The sequence below is a fragment of the Bubalus bubalis genome, chromosome 11 (genome assembly GCF_019923935.1).
Source record: "Bubalus bubalis isolate 160015118507 breed Murrah chromosome 11, NDDB_SH_1, whole genome shotgun sequence".
In the NCBI taxonomy this organism is placed as follows: domain Eukaryota; kingdom Metazoa; phylum Chordata; class Mammalia; order Artiodactyla; family Bovidae; genus Bubalus; species Bubalus bubalis.
Genome location: NC_059167.1, coordinates 82,709,496 through 82,730,834, shown reverse-complemented (window position 1 = coordinate 82,730,834; position 21,339 = coordinate 82,709,496). Strand labels below are relative to the sequence as shown.

Here is a 21,339-nt window from a genome sequence, read left to right as displayed (position 1 = left end):
TGGGTATGTTGTTAATGTTAACTGACTGACCTAAACACTTGGTTTATGGCCTTTTCTTTGGACCCTTGGGTTTCCACATGAATACTAGAATCAGCATGTTAATTTCTTCAAAAGAATTTAAAATTTTATTATTGCTATAACAAATCGCCACAGACTTAGTGACTTTAAAAAAAAAAAAAAACAACCCAAACTTAGTTTGCTTACACTTTGCTTATAGTTCTGGAGGTCAGAAGTCTAAAACAGGTCTTAAAAGGCTAAAATTACGGTGTCAGCAGGGCCGCATTTCTTTCTTTTTTTTTTTAATATAAATTTATTTATTTTAATTGGAGGCTAATTACTTTCTGGAGGCTTTAGGGGAGACTATTTCTTCTCTGTTGTAGCTTCTAGAGGCCACCTGAGTTCCTTGCCTTCTACTACCCTTCCATCTTCAAAGCTAGTGGTCAGGTTTCCTTCTCTTACTCTTGACACTTCTGCCTCCTCCTTTCCCTTATAGGGACCGTTAGGATTCCATTGAGCCCATCTGGAAAATCCAGAATACTTTATTGTCTCTAGATCCTTAACTTAATCACATCTGCAAACTCCCCTTTGCCATGTAAGATAAGATATTTATAGATTCCAGGGATAATGTCAGGAAGCTTTGGGTGGGGATTATTATTCTGCCTATGTCAGCATTTGACAGCATTTAACAATATTAAATTTTCCTACCTGTGAACAAAGTGTCTGTCTCCATATATTTACTGTATATTAAATTTCTGTCAGTTTTTAGCTTGTAGATCTTTTACACCTTTTGTCATGTTTATATTAATACCTAACTAGTTCATATTTTTCATGCTGTTGTAAATTTTGATGTTTTTAAAATCCCAGATTCCAGTTGTTCTTTACTAGTTTGTATATTTTTAGTTTTCATTTATTGATCTTGTATCCTGCAGTTGTTCTAAAATTCATTTGTTAGTTCTAGGGAAGTAAATTGGATTTTCTATATAAATGATCTTGTTATCTGTGAATTAAGATAATTAAGACAGTTTTTCATCTTTCTTTCTAGTCTGAGTGCTTTTTATTTCTTTTTCTTGCCTAATTTCAGTGGTTAGAACTTCCAGTACAGTGTCAAATAGAAGTGGTGATATTCTTGTCCCTTATCTTAGACAAAAAGCTTTTAGTCTTTCACTGTTAAGCATGATGTAGTTTTTTCATAAATGCCCTTCATCAACTTGAGGAAATTCCTTCTATTCCTGGTTTGCTGATTTTTTTTTTTTTTAACTCGGGAATGGATACTGAATATTGTCAAATGTCTTTTGCATATTCTTTCATTTATTGAGCAGTGATCCTATGATTTTTCTTTTTTAGTTTATTAACATGGTGAATTACATTCAGTTCAAAATACTTCCTAATTTCTCTCTTAATTTCTTATTTACCCATGGGTTATTTAGAAGTTCAGTTCAGTCACTCAGTCCTGTCCCACTCTTTGGGACCCCATGGACTGCAGCACACCAGGCTTCCCTGTCCATCACCAGCTCCTGGAGTTTGCTCAAACTCAAGTACATCAAGTCAGTGATGCCATCCAGCCATCTCATCCTCTGTTGTCCCCTTCTCCTCCTGCCTTCAATCTTTCCCAGTATCAGGGTCTTTTCCAATGAGTCAGTTCTTCACATCAGGTGGCCAAAGTATTGGAGTTTCAGCTTCAGCATCAGTGCTTCCAGTGAATATCCAGGACTGATTTCCTTTAGGATGGACTGATTGGATCTCCTTGGAGTCCAAGAGATTCTCAAGAGTCTTCACCAACACCACAGTTCAAAAGCATCAATTGTTAGGTGCTCAGCTTTCTTTATAGTCCAACTTTATAGTATTTAGAAGTACATTGTCTAGTTCCAAAATATTTGGGAACCTTTTCAGAGATCTTCCTGTTTCTGATTTCTAACTTAATTTGTGCTCAGAGAACATACTTTAAAATTTACTAAGACTTGTTTTATGGCCCAGAGTTTGGTCTATGTTGTAAATGCTCTGTGTACACTTGAGAAGAAAATATATTTTGCTGATATTGAGTGGTGCCCTGCTGTGCTTAGTCGCTCTCATGTCTGACTCTTTGTAACCCCATGGACTGTAGCCCGCCAGGCTCCTCTGCCCATGGAGATTCTCCAGGTAAGAATATTGGAGTGGGTTGCCATGCCCTCTTCCAGGGGATCTTCCCAACCCAGGAATCAAACCCAGGTCTCCCACATTGCAAGCAGATTCTTTACCATTTGAGCCACCAAAGAAGTACAAGAACACTGGAGTGGGTAGCCTATCCCTTCTCCACGGGATCTTCCCGACCCAGGAATTGAACCAGGGTCTCTGGCATTGCAGGCGGATTCTTTACCAGCCGAGCTACCAGGGAAGCCTATTGATATTGAGTGGAGTGTTGTGTAAATGTCAGTCAGGTCATGTTGGTTGGTAGTGTTATTCAAGTCTACTATATGCTTGCTAATTTTCTGTGTACTTGTCAGTTATTGAGAGTGGGTGTTGAAATCTGACTGTAATTGTGGATTTGTTTACTTTTCCTTACAGTTCTATCAATTATTGTTTCATGTATTTTTATGGTTTTTTACAAATATTTTGTTTATTTTAATGAAGCTGGTACAGATGATGTCCATTTAAAACCTATGTATCCCAGGCCAAAAAGTATAAATAAAGTGTTCTGTTATATATACTTCTGCATGAATAACTTTAACTGCTAATGAAAATTAGAACTTTTCTAGGATCTTTTGACAAGATTTTTCTTTCATCTTAAGATGCTTTCTTTCAGTGTAGCCATCTTTGGAGTTAGTCATTATTCTCACCACCTCTGTCATCTTGATGCCAACCTGGTATTCTGCTTCTTTGGGTCCAGACCCTCAGATGTTACCCTGGAGAAGGAAATGGCAACCCACATTCTTGCCTGGAAAATTCCATGTACAGAGGAGTCTGGTAGGCTACAGTCCATGGGGTCACAAAGAGTTGGACACGACTGAGCGACTTCACTTTCTTTCTTTCTCAGATGTTAAAAGTAGCTTCAAGTTAAGGAAAGGTCATTTTTCCACAGTTCAGTTCTCTGAAAGACTTCCATCTTCCACTGAAAGTCTTAGACCGGGAGTGAAGCAGTCACATGTCGCAGGACTGATTGGAAAGTTATTATATAACACTTGGCAATAGTTTATCTTATTTATCACAAGCCTGCAAATCCACAATTCTGGGAAAGGTGGCCTCTCTGTGCACACATATGGTTTTTAAAAAGGAGAGTGCAGTATGAAGTGGGGCTGAGATTTGATCAGGCTTCCCAAAGAATTTGCCTGCCAGTGCAGGAGATGCTGGTTCTATCCTTGGGTTGGGAATATCCCCTGAAGTAGGAAATAGCAAGCCATTCCAGTATTCTTGCCTGGAAAATTCCACGGACAGAGGAGCCTGGGGGGCTACAGTCCATGGAGTTGCAGAGTAGTTAGACACGACTGAGCATGCATGCATGAGGTTTGATCACCAAATCAACACAATGAAAACAAGCAATAACAAATAATAGGCACTAGAATTCAAATTACTAGATATCTTACAGAGAGGGGGTGCCATTTTTCAATTCTGGTTTAAACATCACATTATAGAAGCACTATTTTAAAAAATAAAAAAGGATTAAGGGAAAAGAAAAAAAAATAAAAAGAATATCTAAACCATTGAATGACCCCCTGTTTGTTCCTGATAAACTTCAATCACATCTTATCCCTTCAATCCCAGGTCTTTTGGAGTATGATTATCACCAGTGCTCTGGCCTTCAAAGAGAAACCTGGTTGAATTCATGTGAATTCCCTGTCTTTGACAGTTGCTTCTTTGAGTTTCTTGAGATATGTCATCATTTTTCACTTTGAAGTGAATCTCACTGCTATCCTGTCCAGTAATTTTGAGTTTAATATGTTCTCCTCTCTTCTTATCCCCCAAGTCCTCAACTGAAGATTTTGCCTTCTGGTCAGACATGATGATGGTGGCATCCCTTGCCGTCTCTGCACAGCAGTGGCCTGTGTAGGCAGAACCTTGCCTGCTTCGTGTATTTTTAAGTTATTATTGGTGATGTAAATGTTTAGGATAATTATGTCTCTTGATTAATTGACTCCTTATCATTATGAGATGATCTTTTTTATACCTTTTGATGATCTTGCCTGAAATTAATATAGCTATTCCAGCTTTCTTTTGACTAGTATTCAGTTCAGTTCAGTTGCTCAGTCGTGTCTGACTCTTCGTGACCCCATAAACCGCAGCACACCAGGCCTCCCTTGTCCATCACTAACTCCCGGAGCCTACCCAAACTCATGTCCATTGAGTTGGTGATGCCATCCAACCATCTCATCCTCTGTCATCCCTTTCTCCTCCTACCCTCAATCTTTCCCAGAATCAGGGTCTTTTCAAATGAGGGAGCTCTTTGCATCAGGTGGCCAAAGTATTGGAGTTTCAGCTTCAACATCAGTCCTTCCTGTGAACACCCAGGACTGATCTCCTTTAGGATGGACTGGTTGGATCTCCTTGCAGTCCAAGGGACTCTCAAGAGCCTTCCCCAACACCACAGTGTTAGCAGTGTGTATTTTTCTCACCCTTTTGTTTCTTATATGTTTATATTCATATATAGTTGTGCCTTGTCTTCTCATCCTGTTGTCAGATTGTCTTTTATTGAAATGTCTAAACCATTTACATTTAATGTGGTCATTGAGAGGGTTAGGTGTAAGTAGTCTTGGTATTTTCTTTGTTTTTGTCCCACTTGTTCTTCCTTTTATATTCTTATTATTTTGGATTCATTAAATATTGTTTTTAATCCCTTATATCCATCTACTTTTAAAGAAGATATGTAGACAGATAAATAAGTAAATACAAAAAAAAAAACCCAGAATTGCTAAGAATTGGTGTGATTGGGCATAGTCGTGGAGAAGAATTGGACTTGTTCTGTTGACCAGTGCCAGCTGCAGCATTGCCGTTTTTGGTGTATCTCATCAATTTGCTGAGCATACCTCTCAGATATTATGGTTTCGCCAGGATTCAGAATTCAGTCTGTAGTAGATCAGACTGGCAGCAGACCACCAAACAGTGACCCCAGTCTTTTGTGGTTTAAGTTTGGCTTTGGGAAATACTTTGGAACTTCTGCTTAGTCCAACCACTGAGCTGGTCATTGCCGGTTGTCATATAAAATCTACTTTTCATTGCACATTACAATCCAATTGAGAAATGGGTCATTGTTATTGTGTAGAATAAGAGAAGATGACACTTTAAAATGATGATTATTTTGATTTTCATTGAGCTCACGAGGCACCCACTTAGCAAGCTTTTTCACCTTTCCAATTTGCTTCAAATGTCTAATGACTGGAGAATGGTTGACGTTGAGTTCTTCAGCAACTTCTTGTGTAGTTGTAAGAGGATCAGCTTCTATGATTCTCTCAATTGGTCACTGTCAACTTCTGATGGCCGGTCCCTGCTCTCCTGATCTCCAAGGCTCTCATCTTTGCAAAACGTCTTGAACCACCACTGCACTGTACATTCTGTAGCAGCTCCTGGGCCAAATGCTTCATTGATGTTGTAAGTTGTCCCCACTGCTTTATGACCAATTTTGAGCGCAAATAAGAAAATCACTTGAATTTACTTTTTGTCTAACATCATTTCCTTAGTTTTAAAATAAATATAAAATGAACAGTAAATAATAAGTCTTTAGCAAAAAACATAGTGATAAATGTGCATTAAAATGATGTATAATATAATCACATTTATGAATGTATTGCAGTATCAAATGGTAAAGTTCAACTATGCAAAACTGCAGTTACTTTTGCACCAACCTAATACCTGATTTTGGAGAAGGCAATGGCACCCCACTCCAGTACTCTTGCCTGGAAAATCCCATGGACGGAGGAGCCTGGTGGGCTGCAGTCCATGGGGTTGCTAAGAGTTGGACAGGACTGAGTGACTTCCCTTTCACTTTTCACTTTCATGCATTGGAGAAGGAAATGGCAACCCACTCTAGTATTCTTGCCTGGAGAATCCCAGGGACGGGGGAGCCTGGTGGGCTGCCGTCTATGGGGTCGTACAGAGTCAGACACGACTGACGTGACTTAGCAGCAGCAGCAGCAATACCTGATTTGGATAATGGGGCAGGGAGTTGTTGGCAGTTTTCGGTAGGATGGTCAGGAACGATGTTACTTGGAAATATGATATTTAAGCAAAGGCTTGAAAAAGATCAAAGAATGAGTCATGTGGATCTAGGAGGAGACAATTTCAGATAGAACAGTAATTGTAAAATCCCTGAGCTTTATAATCATTAATGTGCCTAGCAGGTTCAAGAAGCAGCAAAGAGGCCACTGCAGCCCGAGCAGCATGACCAAAGGGACATGAGAGCAGTGAGGTAATGGAGGGCTAGACTGTGGAGCACCTTGCGTGAGTCTCTGAAAGAAATGGAAAGCTGCTATTGGGTTTTGAGCTAGAAATGACATGACCTGACTTAGGTTTTAAAAGGATCACTCTGGAAGATGGTACTTTAGGACATTAGTCCGCCATCTTCTTGGATCCCTGGCTTGCTGAATAAAGTCGCTGTTCCTTGCCAAAAAAAGGACCACTCTGGCTACTTTAATGAGAATAAAATGTGTTGGAAGGGGAGAGCAAGAATAGAAACTAGAAAGCCAGTTAGGAGGTTATTATAATAATCCAGCTAGAGATGATGCTAACTCAGACCAGACTTGTGAGAAGTGGTTAGATTCTGCATATTTTGAAGGACTTGTTCTTGGATGTGGGTATGCAAAAAGTACAGGATTCAAGAATGATTCCACAGTTTGACCTAACAAAATGGAAGTATAGAATTATATTCTGAGGTAGGAGGTGGGAAAACTGGGGGAGTCAGAAACCTACAGCAGTCTGGTCCATGGTAGATGTCTTGTGCATGCAGCCTTGCAACCTCCCCTTTTGGCTATAAAGAGTGGGCCTCGGACCTGGAACACTTACTTAGCAAGAGATAGAGTCCTCACAGCCTGTGCTTCCAAGTTCTGCTTGAGCATCATATGGCACCTGGCCAGCTGCACTAGCTGCAGCGCTGTATCTGTCCCCTGGGGAGAGAAGGAGGAGTCGTTGTGCTACAGCCACGAGGGGTGAGTACCAGCCAGCTGCCCTCCATGGCCGCCTAGAGGGATTTGCTAGCCATGGGGGAACCAGCCTCCAGTACTGAGCTTGATCAAGTACTGTTTCCTCCACTGCTTGACTGTTGTTTTCCATTGTGACTCCAGTACCACGATACAGAGAGCAGAAGTGTTTGGCCTTCTACTTCTGGTGACAGGCAACAGATGCCACTTGCTTGACAATTTGTGAATATTGAATGAATGGGAAGATTTGGATGTCAAGTTAAGGGCTGTTAATTTTGAGATGATGGACTGTTGTTTGTTTGTTTGTTTGTTTTGTTTTGTTTTTCTATTTTCCCCCTAAGTGGATATAGGAAAGTCAGAGTGGGCTGGAGTGGGGAGGAATTGCCTGTCTTCAGCTGAGATAAGGTGTCAGAACTGAGTTTTGTGGATGTCTTTTTAACTGGATGAGAAGTCTGTTACTCTTCTCTTTACCCTGCCAGAGCAATGAGGGTCTTTTCCTCAGATCCTCAGAGAAAGAACCTGATAGGGCTCCTGGAAGAAAAACTCATAAAAAAAAACTGACCTTCTTAAGACCTCAGCTCATAAGAGCTGAATCTCTGAATCAATATCACATTTGCCCACCCTCAGCCTCTAGTAAATTCACTGATATTATCATTTGCATGTTCCCACCAGCTTATGGCTCCAGCAAATTACAATGCAGGTAAGTAAATGTTTATCTCTGTCTCCCCACCCCTCTCTTTCTATCCCTACCTCTCTGAACGTATCTATTTCTCCAGATTTCAGGATAGCAGATTGCCCCGTGACCTCAGTTCTCACACGAGTCTTGATTTTTCAGTCTGTCTGGCCTTTTTCTTGTTGGAAAAGTAAGACAACAATTCTCAAGCTCTTTATGTCAAAGCTAAAGTTAGGACTTCCCTGGTCACACAGTACATAAGAATCTGCCTGATAATTCAGGGGACATGGGTTCCATCCCTGGTCCATGAAAATCCCACAAGGCATAGAGCAACTAGGCCTGTGAGCCACAACTATTGAGCCCATGCTCTAGAACTCACGAACGGCCAACTACTTTGCCCATGTGCTACAACTACTGAAGTCTGCACACTCTAGGGCCCACGAAAGTGAAAGTGAAGTTGCTCAGTTGTGTCCGACTCTTTGCGACCCCATGGACAGAGGCGCCTGCACCAGGCTCCTCTGTCCAAGGGATTTTCTCTGGACTGTTAAGTAGAGATGTTGAGTGGCCAATTAGGTGTAAAAGTTTGGAGACATCCCTGGTGATCCAGTGGTTAAGACTCTGTGATTCCTACTGCTTGGGGAGCTAAGATCCTGCATGCCACATGGCACAGCCAAATAAAAAAGATGTAAAAGTTTGAAGGTCAGGGGAGAAAAAAATGATAAAATTATTTGGAAAGGATTGTCATTGCCATAAATGAGCGTTTCTGTCCAACAAGAAACATATATAAAAATGTTCTAAACAGCATTATTTGCAGTAGATTTACACTGGAAAACAATATTCATCAACAGAAGAATGAAAAATAAATTGTGGTATAGTCATAGAATGGTATTTTACAGTAATGATAATGAACTCAGGTACATGCAAAATGGATGAAGCTAGACATAAAAGAATTCTCTATGATTCCATTCGTATAAATAAAACTAAACCATGGTGTTAGAAGTCAGGATAAATATTATCTTAGGGGGAGGAGGGAGAAGGTAGTGATTGGGAGATAGCAGTAGAGTAATTTCTGGATGTATGTGTGTGTTAGTTGCTCAGTCATGTCCGACTGTTTGTGATCTTGCGGACTGTAGCCTGCAAGGCTCCTCCTTCCATGAGATTTTCCAGGGGATCTTCCCCACCCAGGGATCAAACCCACATCTCCTGCATTGCAGGCAGACTTTACTATCTGAGCCACCATCTCAACAGTGATTGTGTGTTTGCTTTATCATCCGTCATTGAACTGTTCATTTAAGTGTTGAGCACTTTTTGGGACATATGTTATAGTTCTTTAAAAAAAATGTTTAACTGTCATGTTAAAATATTGCCTCCCAAAGAATTTGTTTCAGGCTCCAGTTTCAATAGCTATGCTTGATTGCTAGCTATCCTTGCTGTTTTAAGTGTTCATGAAAATTACAAGGTAGTCTGTTTAAACTATGATGGAAGAGCATTGTACAGATAACTGAATTCCTAATATTGGGAAAGAGGCTGAATAACAACCACTGAGGGAAATAGTGCAGGGTTTAGCATACCTTCTTTGGCATCCAGGATGTTACTCGATTTTTAAAGTGAATTAGAGAAAAGTCTAATTTTCCCCTTCAGTCTCTCCCATCAGGAAGTTTCCATAAGCGTCTTATCCTTATCCATCAGAGGGTATACAGAATGAAAATCACAATCATAGAAAACTAACCAAACTGACCACATGGATCACAGCCTTGTCTAATTCAATGAAACTATTAGCCATACCTGGTAGGGCCACCCAAGATGGACGGGTCATGGTAGAGAGTTCTGACAAAACGTGGTCCCCTGGAGAAGGAAATGGCAAACCACTTCAGTATTCTTGCCTTGAGAACCCATGAACAGCATGAAAAGGCAAAAAAATAGGACACTGAAAGATGAACTCCCCAGGTTGGTAGGTGCCCAATATACTACTGGAGATTGGTGGACAAATAACTCCAGAAAGAATGAAGAGATGGAGCCAAAGCAAAAACAACACCCAGTTGTGGGTGTGACTGGTGATGGAAATAAAGTCCGATGCTATAAAGAACAATATAGCATAGGAACCTGGAATGTTAGGTCCATGAATCAAGGCAGATTGGAAGTGGTCAAACAGATGGGAAGAGGGAACATCGACGTTTTAGGAATCAGTGAACTAAAATGGACTGGAATGGATGAATTTAACTCAGATGACCATTATATCTACTACTGTGGGCAAGACTCCCTTAGAAGAAATGGAGTAGCCATCATAGTAAACAAAAGAGCCCAAAATGCAGTACTTGGATGCAATCTCAAAAGCGACAGAAGATCTCTGTTCATTTCCAAGGCAAACCATTCAGTTTCTCAGTAATCCAAGTCTATCCCCTGAACAGTAATGCTGAAGAAGCTGAAGGTGAATGGTTCTATGAAGACCTACCTGACCTTCTAGAACTAACACCCAAAAAGATGTTCTTTTCATTATTGGGGACTGGAATGCAAAAGTAGGAAGTCAAGAGATACCTGGAGTAATGGGCAGGTTTGGCCCTGGAATACAAAATGAAGCAGGGCAAAGGCTAACAGAGTTTTGCCAAGTGACATTACAAATTAAATCCCATCTCAAGAAAAACACCAGATTTTGAGGGGTTATGAAAATGGAGTATATGGCTTAAGAAACAGACTCTGTAGTCTGACAACAACTTGTAAGGTATTATTCCCATGTTACAGAAAGGAAATTCAGGCTCAAAGATAATGATTTACTAAAATGTAACTCAAAAGTGGTTGACTCAGGCTCCATATCTCTCAATTCCTGATTTAGTATTGTTGTTTTAAAATATTGGTTTTAGTTATATTTTTTAAAAAGCTTGGTTTTTAACTCCTGTACGAGGAGAAACTTGAAACTATAGGGGAATGATTACAGATTAAATGAGGGAAAGGAAACATTTAGATTGGAAGATCAATGTGAGAAGATAGTTTGGTTTTAACTATCAAAACTAACTAACAGAAACGTCTTAAATACATTTTTCTCTTTCTTTTTCAAGGTTTTTGACTCCAGTGAAGAATCTGGGCATCTTGTTCTCACCATAGTTATATCGGGGCATTTCTTCATTTCCCAAGGACAGACACTGTTGGTAGGTTTTATGCATATAATATGCATATATGGATATATTTCTTTTAAGCTTTACATTAATTTTGTATCCTTAAGGTTCTTCAGTCTTGTTGAAATTTATCAGGTTCAACAAATTAAGCATTTATTGAATGTTCTAGAATAGAAATAAAAAGATAGTATTTCCTGCCATTAAAGGGATTTTTAGAGTTTTCTTGGGAGTCAAAGTGGATTAAAGGGTTAAGATTAATCAGTATTATAAAGGATTCTTCATTGGGGAGATTGGGTTGAAGACAGGTTAGATTTATAGAGAAATGGATGGAGAGTTTTCCAGATAAAAAACATGTGCAGAGGAATTGTTGTTTAGTAACTGACTTGCTCTCAGTTGGTTGTTGATGTTTCAAGTTGTCTCTACTGCTTTACAACCCATTTTGAACTCAAATGAAAAATTTGCTCAAATTTGCTTTTTGTCTTATATCATTTCTATAGTCTAAAATAAATAGAAAAAAAAACCCCAAATAATAAGTCACTGAAAACTGAAAGTGAAAGTTTCTCAGTCATGTCCAACTCTGCAACACCATGGACTGTAGCCCGCCAGACTCCTCTGTCCAGGGAATTCTCCAGGCAAGAATTCTTGCCTGGTAGCTCAGACAGTAAGGAATCTGCCTACAATGCAGGAGACCCAGGTTCAATCCCTGGATCAGGAAAATTGAAGAAGGAAAAGGCCACCCACTCCAGCATTCTTGCCTGGAGAATTCCCTGGACAGAGGAGCCTGGCAGGCTACATTCTATGGAGTCACAAAGAGTCAGACATGACCAAGTGACTGACACTTTCACTTCCACTTCAGTAAGTCATTAGCAAAAAACTTAAAGCAAGAAATGAACATTAAAATGATGTATAACATAACCACATTTACTTAAGAATGTATTCCAATATCAAACAGCAAAGTTCAACAGTGCAAAACTGCAGTTAGTTTTACACCAACCTAATAATTCTCTGTGCTATACAATAAATCTTTGTTCTTTATCTGTTTTATATATTGTAGTTTTATCTGCTAATCCCAAACTCCTAATTTATCCTCTCATCTTTCCCATTTGGTAACCATGAGTTTGTTTTCTATGTCTGTGAGTCTGTTTGTAAGTAAGTTCATTTATATCATATTTTAGATTCAACATGTAAGTGATTTATGGTATTTGATTTACTTCACTTAGTATAATAATCTCTAGATTCCTCCATGTTGCTGCAGATGGCATAATTTCACTCTTCTTATGGCTGAGTAGTATTCTGTTATGTCTTGGCTGCTATGAACATGGGGTGTAAGTACCCATTAGTAGAATTGCTGGATCATATGGTAGTTCTATATTTTAGTTTTCTGAGGAACCGCCATACTGTTTTCCATAGTGGTTGCACCAACTTACATTCCCACCAGCAGTGTAGGAAGATTCCCTTTACTCCACACTCTCTCTTGCATTTGTTATTTGTTGGCTTTTTAATGATGGCCTTTCTGACCAGTGTGAAGTGATACCTCATTGTAGTTTGGCTTTGGTGTTTCTCTAATAAGTAGTGATGCTGAGCATCTTTTTCACGTGTCTGGCTATCTGTCTTCTTTGAAGAAATGTCTATTTTTAAATTGGGTCATTTGGTTTTTTTGTTGTTGTTGAGTTATATTATCTGTTGGTATATTTTGGAGATTAAACCCTTGTTGGTCGCATCATTTGAAAATATTTTCTCCCATTCCATAGGTTGTATTTTCATTTTTTAATGCATTGATTCGGTCCCACTTGTTTGTTTTTATTTTTAATGCCTTAGGAGACTGACCTAAGAAAACATTGCTACGATTTATGTCAGAGAATATTTTGCCTGTGCTCTCTTCTAGGAGTTTTATGGTGTCACATCTGATATTTAAGTCTTTTAATGGCCTTTGGTTTAAAGTCTGTTTTTGTCTGATATGAATATCACTACCCCTGCTTTCCTGTCATTTCTGTTTGCATGAAATATATCTTTTCTATTTCAATCTATGGGTTTCCTTCACCCTAAAATGGGTCTCTGCTGCTGCTGCTGCTAAGTCACTTCAGTTGTGTCCGACTCTGTGTGACCCCATAGACGGCAGCCCACCAGGCTCCTCCGTCCCTGGGATTCTCCAGGCAAGAACGCTGGAGTGGGTTGGCATTTCCTTCTCCAATGCGTGAAAGTGAAAAGTGAAAGTGAAGTCGCTCAGTCATGTCTGACTCTTCAGGACCCATGGACTGCAGCCTTCCAGGCTCCTCCATCCATGGGAGTTTCCAGGCAAGAGTACTGGAGTGGGGTGCCATTGCCAGAATCCAGTAGGCAACATATTGTAGGCTCTTATTTTATATCCAGCCTGCCACTCTGTATCTTTTATTGGAGCACTTAGTTCATTGAAATTTAAAGTAATTATTGATAGATATGTATTTATTAACATTTTAAATCTTGTTTTCCAAAAGCTCTAATTTTATAAAAATGCATAACATTAAAAATGTTTTTTATTCTGAATACACATAAACACAGACATATCGTAGAAAACTTATGGAATAAAGAAATATATAAAGGAAAAATAAAAATCTCCTTGTTTGAAAGTTCATTTTTTTTAATTGAAGTACAGTTGATTTACAGTATCATGTTAGTGTCAGGTATATGACAAAGTGATTCAGTTATATATATATTTTTCAGATTATCTTCCCATTATAGGTTATTACAAGATATTGAATATAGTTCCCTGTGCTATACAGTAAATCCTTGTTGCTTTTCTGCTTTAAATATGGTAGTGTGTATATGTTAATCTCGTACTCCTAATTTATCCTTCTCTCCCCCTTCACCTTTGGTAACCATAAGTTTGTTTTGTGTCTGTTAGCCTGTGTCTGTTCTATGAATAAATTCATTTAATTGTCTTCCTCTGTCTGACTTACTTCACTTGGTATGATAACTTCTCTGTCTATTCATGTTGCTGCAAATGGCAAAAATTCATTCTTTTTATGGGCCAAGTAATATCCATTGGGTGTACCGGATCTTTATCCATTCATGTGTCGACGGACGTTTAGGTTGCTTCCATGTCTTGGCTGTTGTAAATACTGTTGCTATGACTATTGGTGTACATACATCTTTTCAAATTAAAGTTTTCATTTTTTCTGGATATATGCCCAGGAATGTGATTGCTGGATCATATGGTAACTATTTTTAGTTTTTTAAGGAATCTCTATACTGTTTTCCACAGTGGCTGTATCACTTTACATTCTCACCACCAGTGCAAGAGTATTCCCTTTTCTCCACATCCTCTACAGCATTTATTATTTGTAGATTGAAAGTTTATGTTTGAATTGGTATTTAGAAGCAAAATGAGTAGAGAAACAAGATAGTTATTAATTTCCAGTCAAAGAAATTGTATAAGAAAAGAAATGTAAGAAAAGGCTATTACATCATTTAGCTGTGATTGATATCTATATTAACATAATAAATTTGTATAGATATTTACTGACTATGTAGACATAATATATTCATTTAACAAATGTTTATTGAACAATTACTGTATGCTTGGCATTGTTCTAGGTGCTAGGGATACAGCAGTGAACAGCAAAAACAAAAATCCCTGTCATGATGGAGGGTCATCGTTCTGGTGGGAACAAGCAGTAATAAATAGGTCAAATATATTTAAAAGATACGAATTTTTAGTGAATCCCTTACACGTTCTGTTACAATATGGCAGCATCCCACAGTTGTATGCTGTGACGATTCATCTCTCCACTCTAGTGGAAGATAGCTTTATCTCTGAATGTGAGATGACCTGCAAAGGCATCTTTGTGTTCCTTGTTATTTTTAAAACTGTAGCACTACTTGGACAGTTGTGCTTTATAAGCCGCTATTAGCGCTTATATCAGTTGCCAAGAGACAAGATTTCTTGTTTAACTTCGAAAGTAGGATATTCCAGATGGTGAACTGATGGATGTCTAGCACAAACTAATTCTCCTTGTCACTATCATGGATCTTTGCTGAAGGGTGACATTAAGGCAGTTTGACCTCCTCAGACATAGGGTCCCGTCCTGTTCTTGTCTCTGCTCCATTCTTTTGCACCAATAGTAGATGTTGTTACAAACGTCATATCATACATGGAATGAGTTTTGCATGGCAGTGACAAGACCAAGTTTATAAAATTCTAAGACATCACTGTTGAGATGTCTACCGTTTGGTACATGTTGCACATATGTGTACAACTTGGTTAATATTTGTAAAAATCTTCTTTAAACACTTTTTCAAAAGATACCTTTATTAAGTTATAATTTACATAAAATAAAATTAACTAATTTTAACTGTTCAGTTTGATGTGTTTTGATGAACATATGTATTTGTAAAACCACCACACAATCGTAATATAGGACATTTCAATTAATACAAAAAGTTTCCCTGCGCTTCTTTGTAGTTCGTTCTCTCTGCCCACCATTGGCACCTAGCAAAACCATTCATCTGCTTTCTGTCACTATAGATTTGCCTTTTCTAGAATTTCATATAAATAAAATCATACAATATGTAGTCCTTTTGTGTCCAGCTTCTTCCACTTAGTATAATACTTTTGAGAGTCATCCATAGCATTCATTCATTACTGAATAGTATTCTGTTATGTGGATAAGCCTAATTTGTTTATCCATTCAGTTTTTGATAAACATTGGGTTGTCCCATTTTTTTACTGTTATGAATGATGCTGGTATAAACATTTGCATACAGCCTTTTGTTTCATTTTTCTTTAGTAAATTCCCAAGACAGGAACTGTTGCTGGATCATATGGTACCTCTGTGTTTAACTTTATAAGAAACTGCAAAGCTGTTTTTCAGGGGTGCATTCCTCCAAGCAGTGTATGAGGGTTCTGGTTATTCCATGTCCTCACTGACACTTGGTATTGTCAAGTTTAACTATGTAACCGTTCTTGTACATATGTAGTGCTATCTCGTGATGGTTTTAATTTTAATTTCCTTAAAGGCTAATGATACTGACCATCTTTTTGTGTGTATTTACCATTTGTGTATTTTATTGAAGTGTCTTGTTTCTATCTTATTCCATGTTTAATTGAATTGTCTTTTCATATGTGAATAAGTTCTTATTTTTTCCTTTTTTCGCATTTCTTTTTTTAAATTTTTATATTGGAGATAGTTGATTAACAGTGTTGTGTTAGTTTCAGGTGTACAGCAAAATTATTCAGTTATACATACATGTTATCTATTCTTTTTTCAGATTCTTTTCCCATTTTAGGTTGCTATACAATATTGAGCAGCATCCCCTGTGCCGTGCAGTAGGTCCTTGTTGGTTATCTGTTCTAAATGCAGTAGTGAGGACAGGCCAGTCCCAGACTCCCAGTCTGTTTGTCCCTGCCACAGTTGCCCCTAGTAACAGTAAGTTTGTTCCCAAGTCTGTGAGTATGTTTATGTTTTGTAAACAAGTTCACATGTATCGTTTCTTTTACAGTCTGCATGTAAGTTATATCATATGGTGTTTGTCTTTCTCTGTCTGACTTTGCTTAGCATGATTATTTCCAGGTCCACCGTCTATGTAGCTGCAGATAGTGTGATTTCTTCTTTTAGTGGCTGATTTTCATTCTTTTATTCCATTGTGCATATGTGCCACATCTTCTTTACCTGTCAGTGGACATAGGGGTTGCTTCCTGTCTTGGCTATTGTAATCTGTGCTGCAGTGAACATTATGGTGCTTGTGAGCCTTTCAAACCATGTTCTCTGGATATGTGTTCAGGAGTGGGATTGCTAGATCGTTTGGTAGCTCAATTTTTAGTTTCCCAAGGAACCTCCATACTGCTCTCCATAGTGGATATACCAATATATGTTCTCACCAACAGTGTCAGAGGGTCCCCTTTTCTCCCCACCCTCTCCAACATTTATTGTTTGTAGATTTTTTGACAGTGGCCATTCTGACTGGTGTGAGGTGATATCTCATGGTAGTTTTGATTTGCATTTCTCAGTTCTTATTCTGATTATAGCTGTTTTATCAGAAATGTGTTCTGCAAATATTTCATCCAGTCTGTGGCTTACCTTTTCAGTTCTTAACAGTGTCTCTTGATGAGCTAAAGCCTAAAATTTTAATGAAGTCCTGTTTTATTCTCTTTGTATGCTATGTAAGAAATTTCCATCTACTCTGAGATTGTAATGATATTTTTCTATGTTTTTTTTTCTGGGAATTTTATGATTTTAGCCCTTACATTTAGACCAATAGCCATTATGATTTTTTGTAACATTGCATAACAATAATGTTTATTATTATTTTGTATAGTATCCTTTCTTCTCTTCAATTAAAGCAATATGGTATTGAAAACATTACTGTTATGGAACATAATCATGGATCTTAGGGAACCTACTTCTGGAATCTTTGAATTAATTTTTAATATATAGTGAGGGATAAGGGTCTGGGTTAATTTTTTCACACATATATATAACAATTGTCCCAGCAAAGTTTATTTGTCATTGAAATTACCTTGGCACTTTTTTAAAAAATCAGTTTTCTGTGTATGTGTGGGTCTATTTCTAGACTTTCTTTTCTCTTCCATTGACCTAAATGTCTGTTCTTACTCCAATAACATACTGTCTTGATTACTTTAGCTTTGTTGTAATTTTTGAAATTGGTAGTGTAATTCCTCCATGTTCTTTCTCTAAGTTGTTCTGTTATTTGCATTTCTGTTTAAATTTTAGAGTCAGCCTTCCTGCAAAAAAGCCTGCTGGGTTTTTGATTGGAATTCCTTTGAATCTATAAATCATCTTGGAGAGAACTGACATCTTAATAGAGTCTTCTGACCCATGAGCATGTTATAACTCCCATTTATTTATATCTTCTATTTATTCCATTTATTCATAAACTCTTTCAGCAGTGAATTTATAGTTTTCACAATAGGTCTTATACATATTTAGCTAAATTTGTCCACAAATACTTATAGTTAGGTTAAAATAGAATTTTTTAAAATCTCAATATCTAATAATTTGTTGCTAATGAGTAAAAATATATTTGAATTTTTTCATGTTCACCTTATATCCTGTGGTCTTGCTGAATTCATTTATTCTTCAGCTTTTTTGTAGATGTTTTGTAGTTTTTTCTACATAGGTGATCTGTTGTCTAAATAGACAGTTTTACATTCCTCCTTTCACTCTACATACTCCGCCCACTCCCTGCTATTTACCCCCAAGATTGCACTGGCTAGGATAGCCTTTATGATGTTGAATGGAAATAGTGAGAGTTGATAACCCTTGTCTTGTTCCTGGTCTTGGGAGAAAAGCATTCAGTCTTCACCAGTAAGTATAGTGTTAGCCGTAGGGTTTTTGTCAGTAACCCTTTATGAGATTGGGGAAGTTACCTTCTATTTTAGGTTGCTGAGAGTTTTCAATCATGAATAGGGGTTGAATTTTGCTGAATGATGTTTCTGTATCTATTGAGAAGTTTTTTTCCTGTTTTAGTTCTGTTGATGTTAAAAACTTTAAAAATATTTAGCTCTTACACATCAGTGTTTATTATAAAAATTTTATTTTTACATTATGTATATGTGTGTGATAAAAATAACACATTTTTTAAAACTTTGGAAAAGATCTTGATGCTCTGAAAGATTAAAGGCAAAAGGAGAAGAGGGCAGCAGAGGATGAGATGGTTAAATAGCATTACCGACTCAATGGACATGAATTATAGCAAACTCTGAGAGATAGTGAAGGACAGGGAAGCCTGGTGTGCTGCAGTCCATGGAGGGCGGGTCACAGAGTCAGACACAACTTAGCAACTGAACCACAACATTTAATAAACATTTTGCCCCTAAATCAAAGGATAGTTTTGTATGTAGTGTAGTCAGTATTTTCTGGATTCCACAGGAACCAGCACATAGAAGAGGAAACATTTTTAGATTATAGCACATTTCATTTGCAATTTTGTGTTGGTATTACATTTACATGCCCTCTCCCTTCATACTAATCTGGATTGTGATATATTTTTAGAATTTTTCCCATAAAAGGTAGGGACAGGATAGCCATGGAAAGTTTTAGCCACTTCCTTTTTAGTATGAGAATCTAATTACTGGCATGGATTAAAATGCACTGTATTTATACTATCAAATTTTGTAGAAGCTACACAACTCCTCCCCCCAAAAAAGTACAAACTCACTTTTTTCAGAAAGATTAATTGCTCAGGCCTGGTAACAGCTCCCTCTGTGATGTTATTTTATCGAAATCCAAACAGGCTTTGAGCTCTCTGCTTGGACCTGGGCAGCTATTTAGATTTGATTTCCCTTAAACTTCATAGTTCTTTGCCACCTCCTGTGAGGTCCATGGGAACTTAATGCTTCAGATTAAACTGTAGCTTGGTACAGTAGTACCATAGGTTTCCATTTTGCCTGTGAAATTAGCGCCTGCATCCATGTAAGAACATTGTTGCCAAAAGGCTCCATGCAGAACCACCACTAGGCCATTCTGTTGTTATTTATTTCAAAGGGTTGGTACAACCAAAGGGCTGGGAGACCTTGGCTCCATCTTCAGCCTGCCGTGGCCCAAGTTCAACTGGTTTCCCCTTTCCAGTCTTGGATTTTGAACAGATTCTCTCTTATATATTGTGGGCTTTTCAACTTTGTTTTTAATCCTGATAAAATACACACACATGAAACTTACCATCTTCACCATTTTTAAGCACACATGAAGTACATTGACATTTTGTGCAGTCATCGCCAGTTCAGAATATCTCCAGAATTCATCTTGAAAAACTGAAACTCTATACTCATTCAATAACTCCTTATCGCCCCTCTCCCAGCTTAGCCCTGGCAACAGACAGTCTACTTTCTCTCTCTGAATGTGACTGCTTTAGTTACCTCATGTAAGTAGAATCATACAGTGTTTGTCTTTCTGTGACTGGCTTGTGTCACTGAGTACAGGGTCTTCAAGAGTCATTTAGTTAAAGTGTGTGTCAGAATTTCCTTCTTTTTTAAGGCTGAATAATATTCCGTTGCATGTATACACCACGTGTTGTTTATCCATTCTTCTGTTGATGGACACCAGGTTTGTTTCCACCTTTTGCCTGTTGTGAGTAATGCTGCTATGAACATGGGTGTATAATATCTCTTTGAGACTCTGATTTCAATTCTTTTGGGTGTATACCCAGAAGGGTTAATGGAACATAGGGTAATTCTATTTTTTGAGGAACTACCATACTTTTTTCCCACAGTGGCTACCCTATTTTACACTCCCATCAACAGTGCACAAAGATTCCAGTATCTCTACATCCTCACTATGGTTGTTATTTTCTTGGTTTTTTAATTGTAGTGTATAATTGACATATACTATTATTAGTTTCAGGCATACAGTGGTTCGATATTTGTGTACATTGCAAAATGATCACCACAGTAATCTAGTTAACATCCATCACCTTCCATAGTTAACAAATTTTTTTTCTTATGACGAGAACTTGTAAGATCTGTTCTCTTATAGCAACTTCTGAATATGCACAGATCTTCCTTAATATGTGATTATGTCCTGATAAACCCATCATAAATTTAAAATATTCATTCAAAAATTGATTTAATCACTTAGCCTACTAAACATTATGGCTTAGCCTTGTTGTTGTTCAGTCGCTCAGTCATTCCAACTCTTTGTGACCCCATGGACTGCAGCACACCAGGCTTCCCTGTCCTTCACCATCTCCTGAAGCTTGCTTAAACTCATGTGCATTGAGTCAGTGATGCCATCCAACCATTTTATCCTCTGTTGCCTCTTCTCCTGCCTTCAATCTTTCCCAACATTGGTCTTACCCAGTGAATTGGCTCTTCACATCAGGTGGCCAAAGTATTAGAGCTTCAGCATCAGTCCTTCCAATAAATATTCAGGGTTTAGGAATGACTGGTTTGATCTCCTTGCTGTCCAAGGGACTCTCAAGAGTCTTCTCCAACACACAGTTTGAAAGCATTGATTATTTGGCACTCAGCCTTCTTTACGGTCCTACTCTCACATCCATATACAACTATTGGAAAAGCCATAATTTTGACTAGGTGGACCTTTGTCAGCAAAGTAATGTCTCTGCTTTTTAATATGCTGTCTAGGTTTGTCATATTTTTTCTTCCAAGGAGTCATAGCTTTCTTTCAAGGAGCAAGCATCTTTTAATTTCAGTAGCTTAGCCTAGCCTGGAGAAGGCAATGGCACCCCACTCCAGTACTCCTGCCTGGAAGGCTGCAGTCCACGGAGTCGCTGAGGGTCAGACATGACTGAGCAACTTCACTTTCACTTTTCACTTTCATGCTTTGGAGAAGGAAATGGCAAGCCACTCCAGTGTTCTTGCCTGGAGAATCCCAGGGACGGGGAAGCCTGGTGGGCTGCCGTCTATGGGGTCGCACAGAGTCAGACACAATGAAGCTACAGCAGCAGCAGCAGCAGCAGCAGCCTAGCCTATCTTAAATGCGCTCAGAACATTTACATTTGC

At 38.2% G+C, this 21,339-nt stretch overlaps 2 protein-coding genes across 5 annotated transcripts in view; one reads left to right on the top strand and one right to left on the bottom strand.

Moving 5' to 3' along the window:
• Positions 1-21,339, top strand: part of REC114 (REC114 meiotic recombination protein) — a 189,711-nt gene that overhangs the window by 91,205 nt on the left and 77,167 nt on the right. For 3 of the 4 annotated variants that reach the window (XM_006061429.4, XM_025296177.3, XM_044925352.2), the window contains exon 2: positions 10,827-10,916. The exons of the other annotated variant lie outside the window; for it this stretch is intronic. In XM_006061429.4, coding sequence (XP_006061491.3) covers positions 10,827-10,916 — 90 coding nt within the window. The remainder of the gene's footprint in view (positions 1-10,826; positions 10,917-21,339) is intronic. 4 annotated transcript variants of the gene reach the window in all.
• On the bottom strand, positions 3,718-3,972 carry LOC102400660 (small ubiquitin-related modifier 1-like). The gene has a single exon (XM_044925353.2). The coding sequence runs from the start codon at positions 3,970-3,972 to the stop codon at positions 3,718-3,720; it is 255 nt and encodes an 84-aa protein (XP_044781288.2).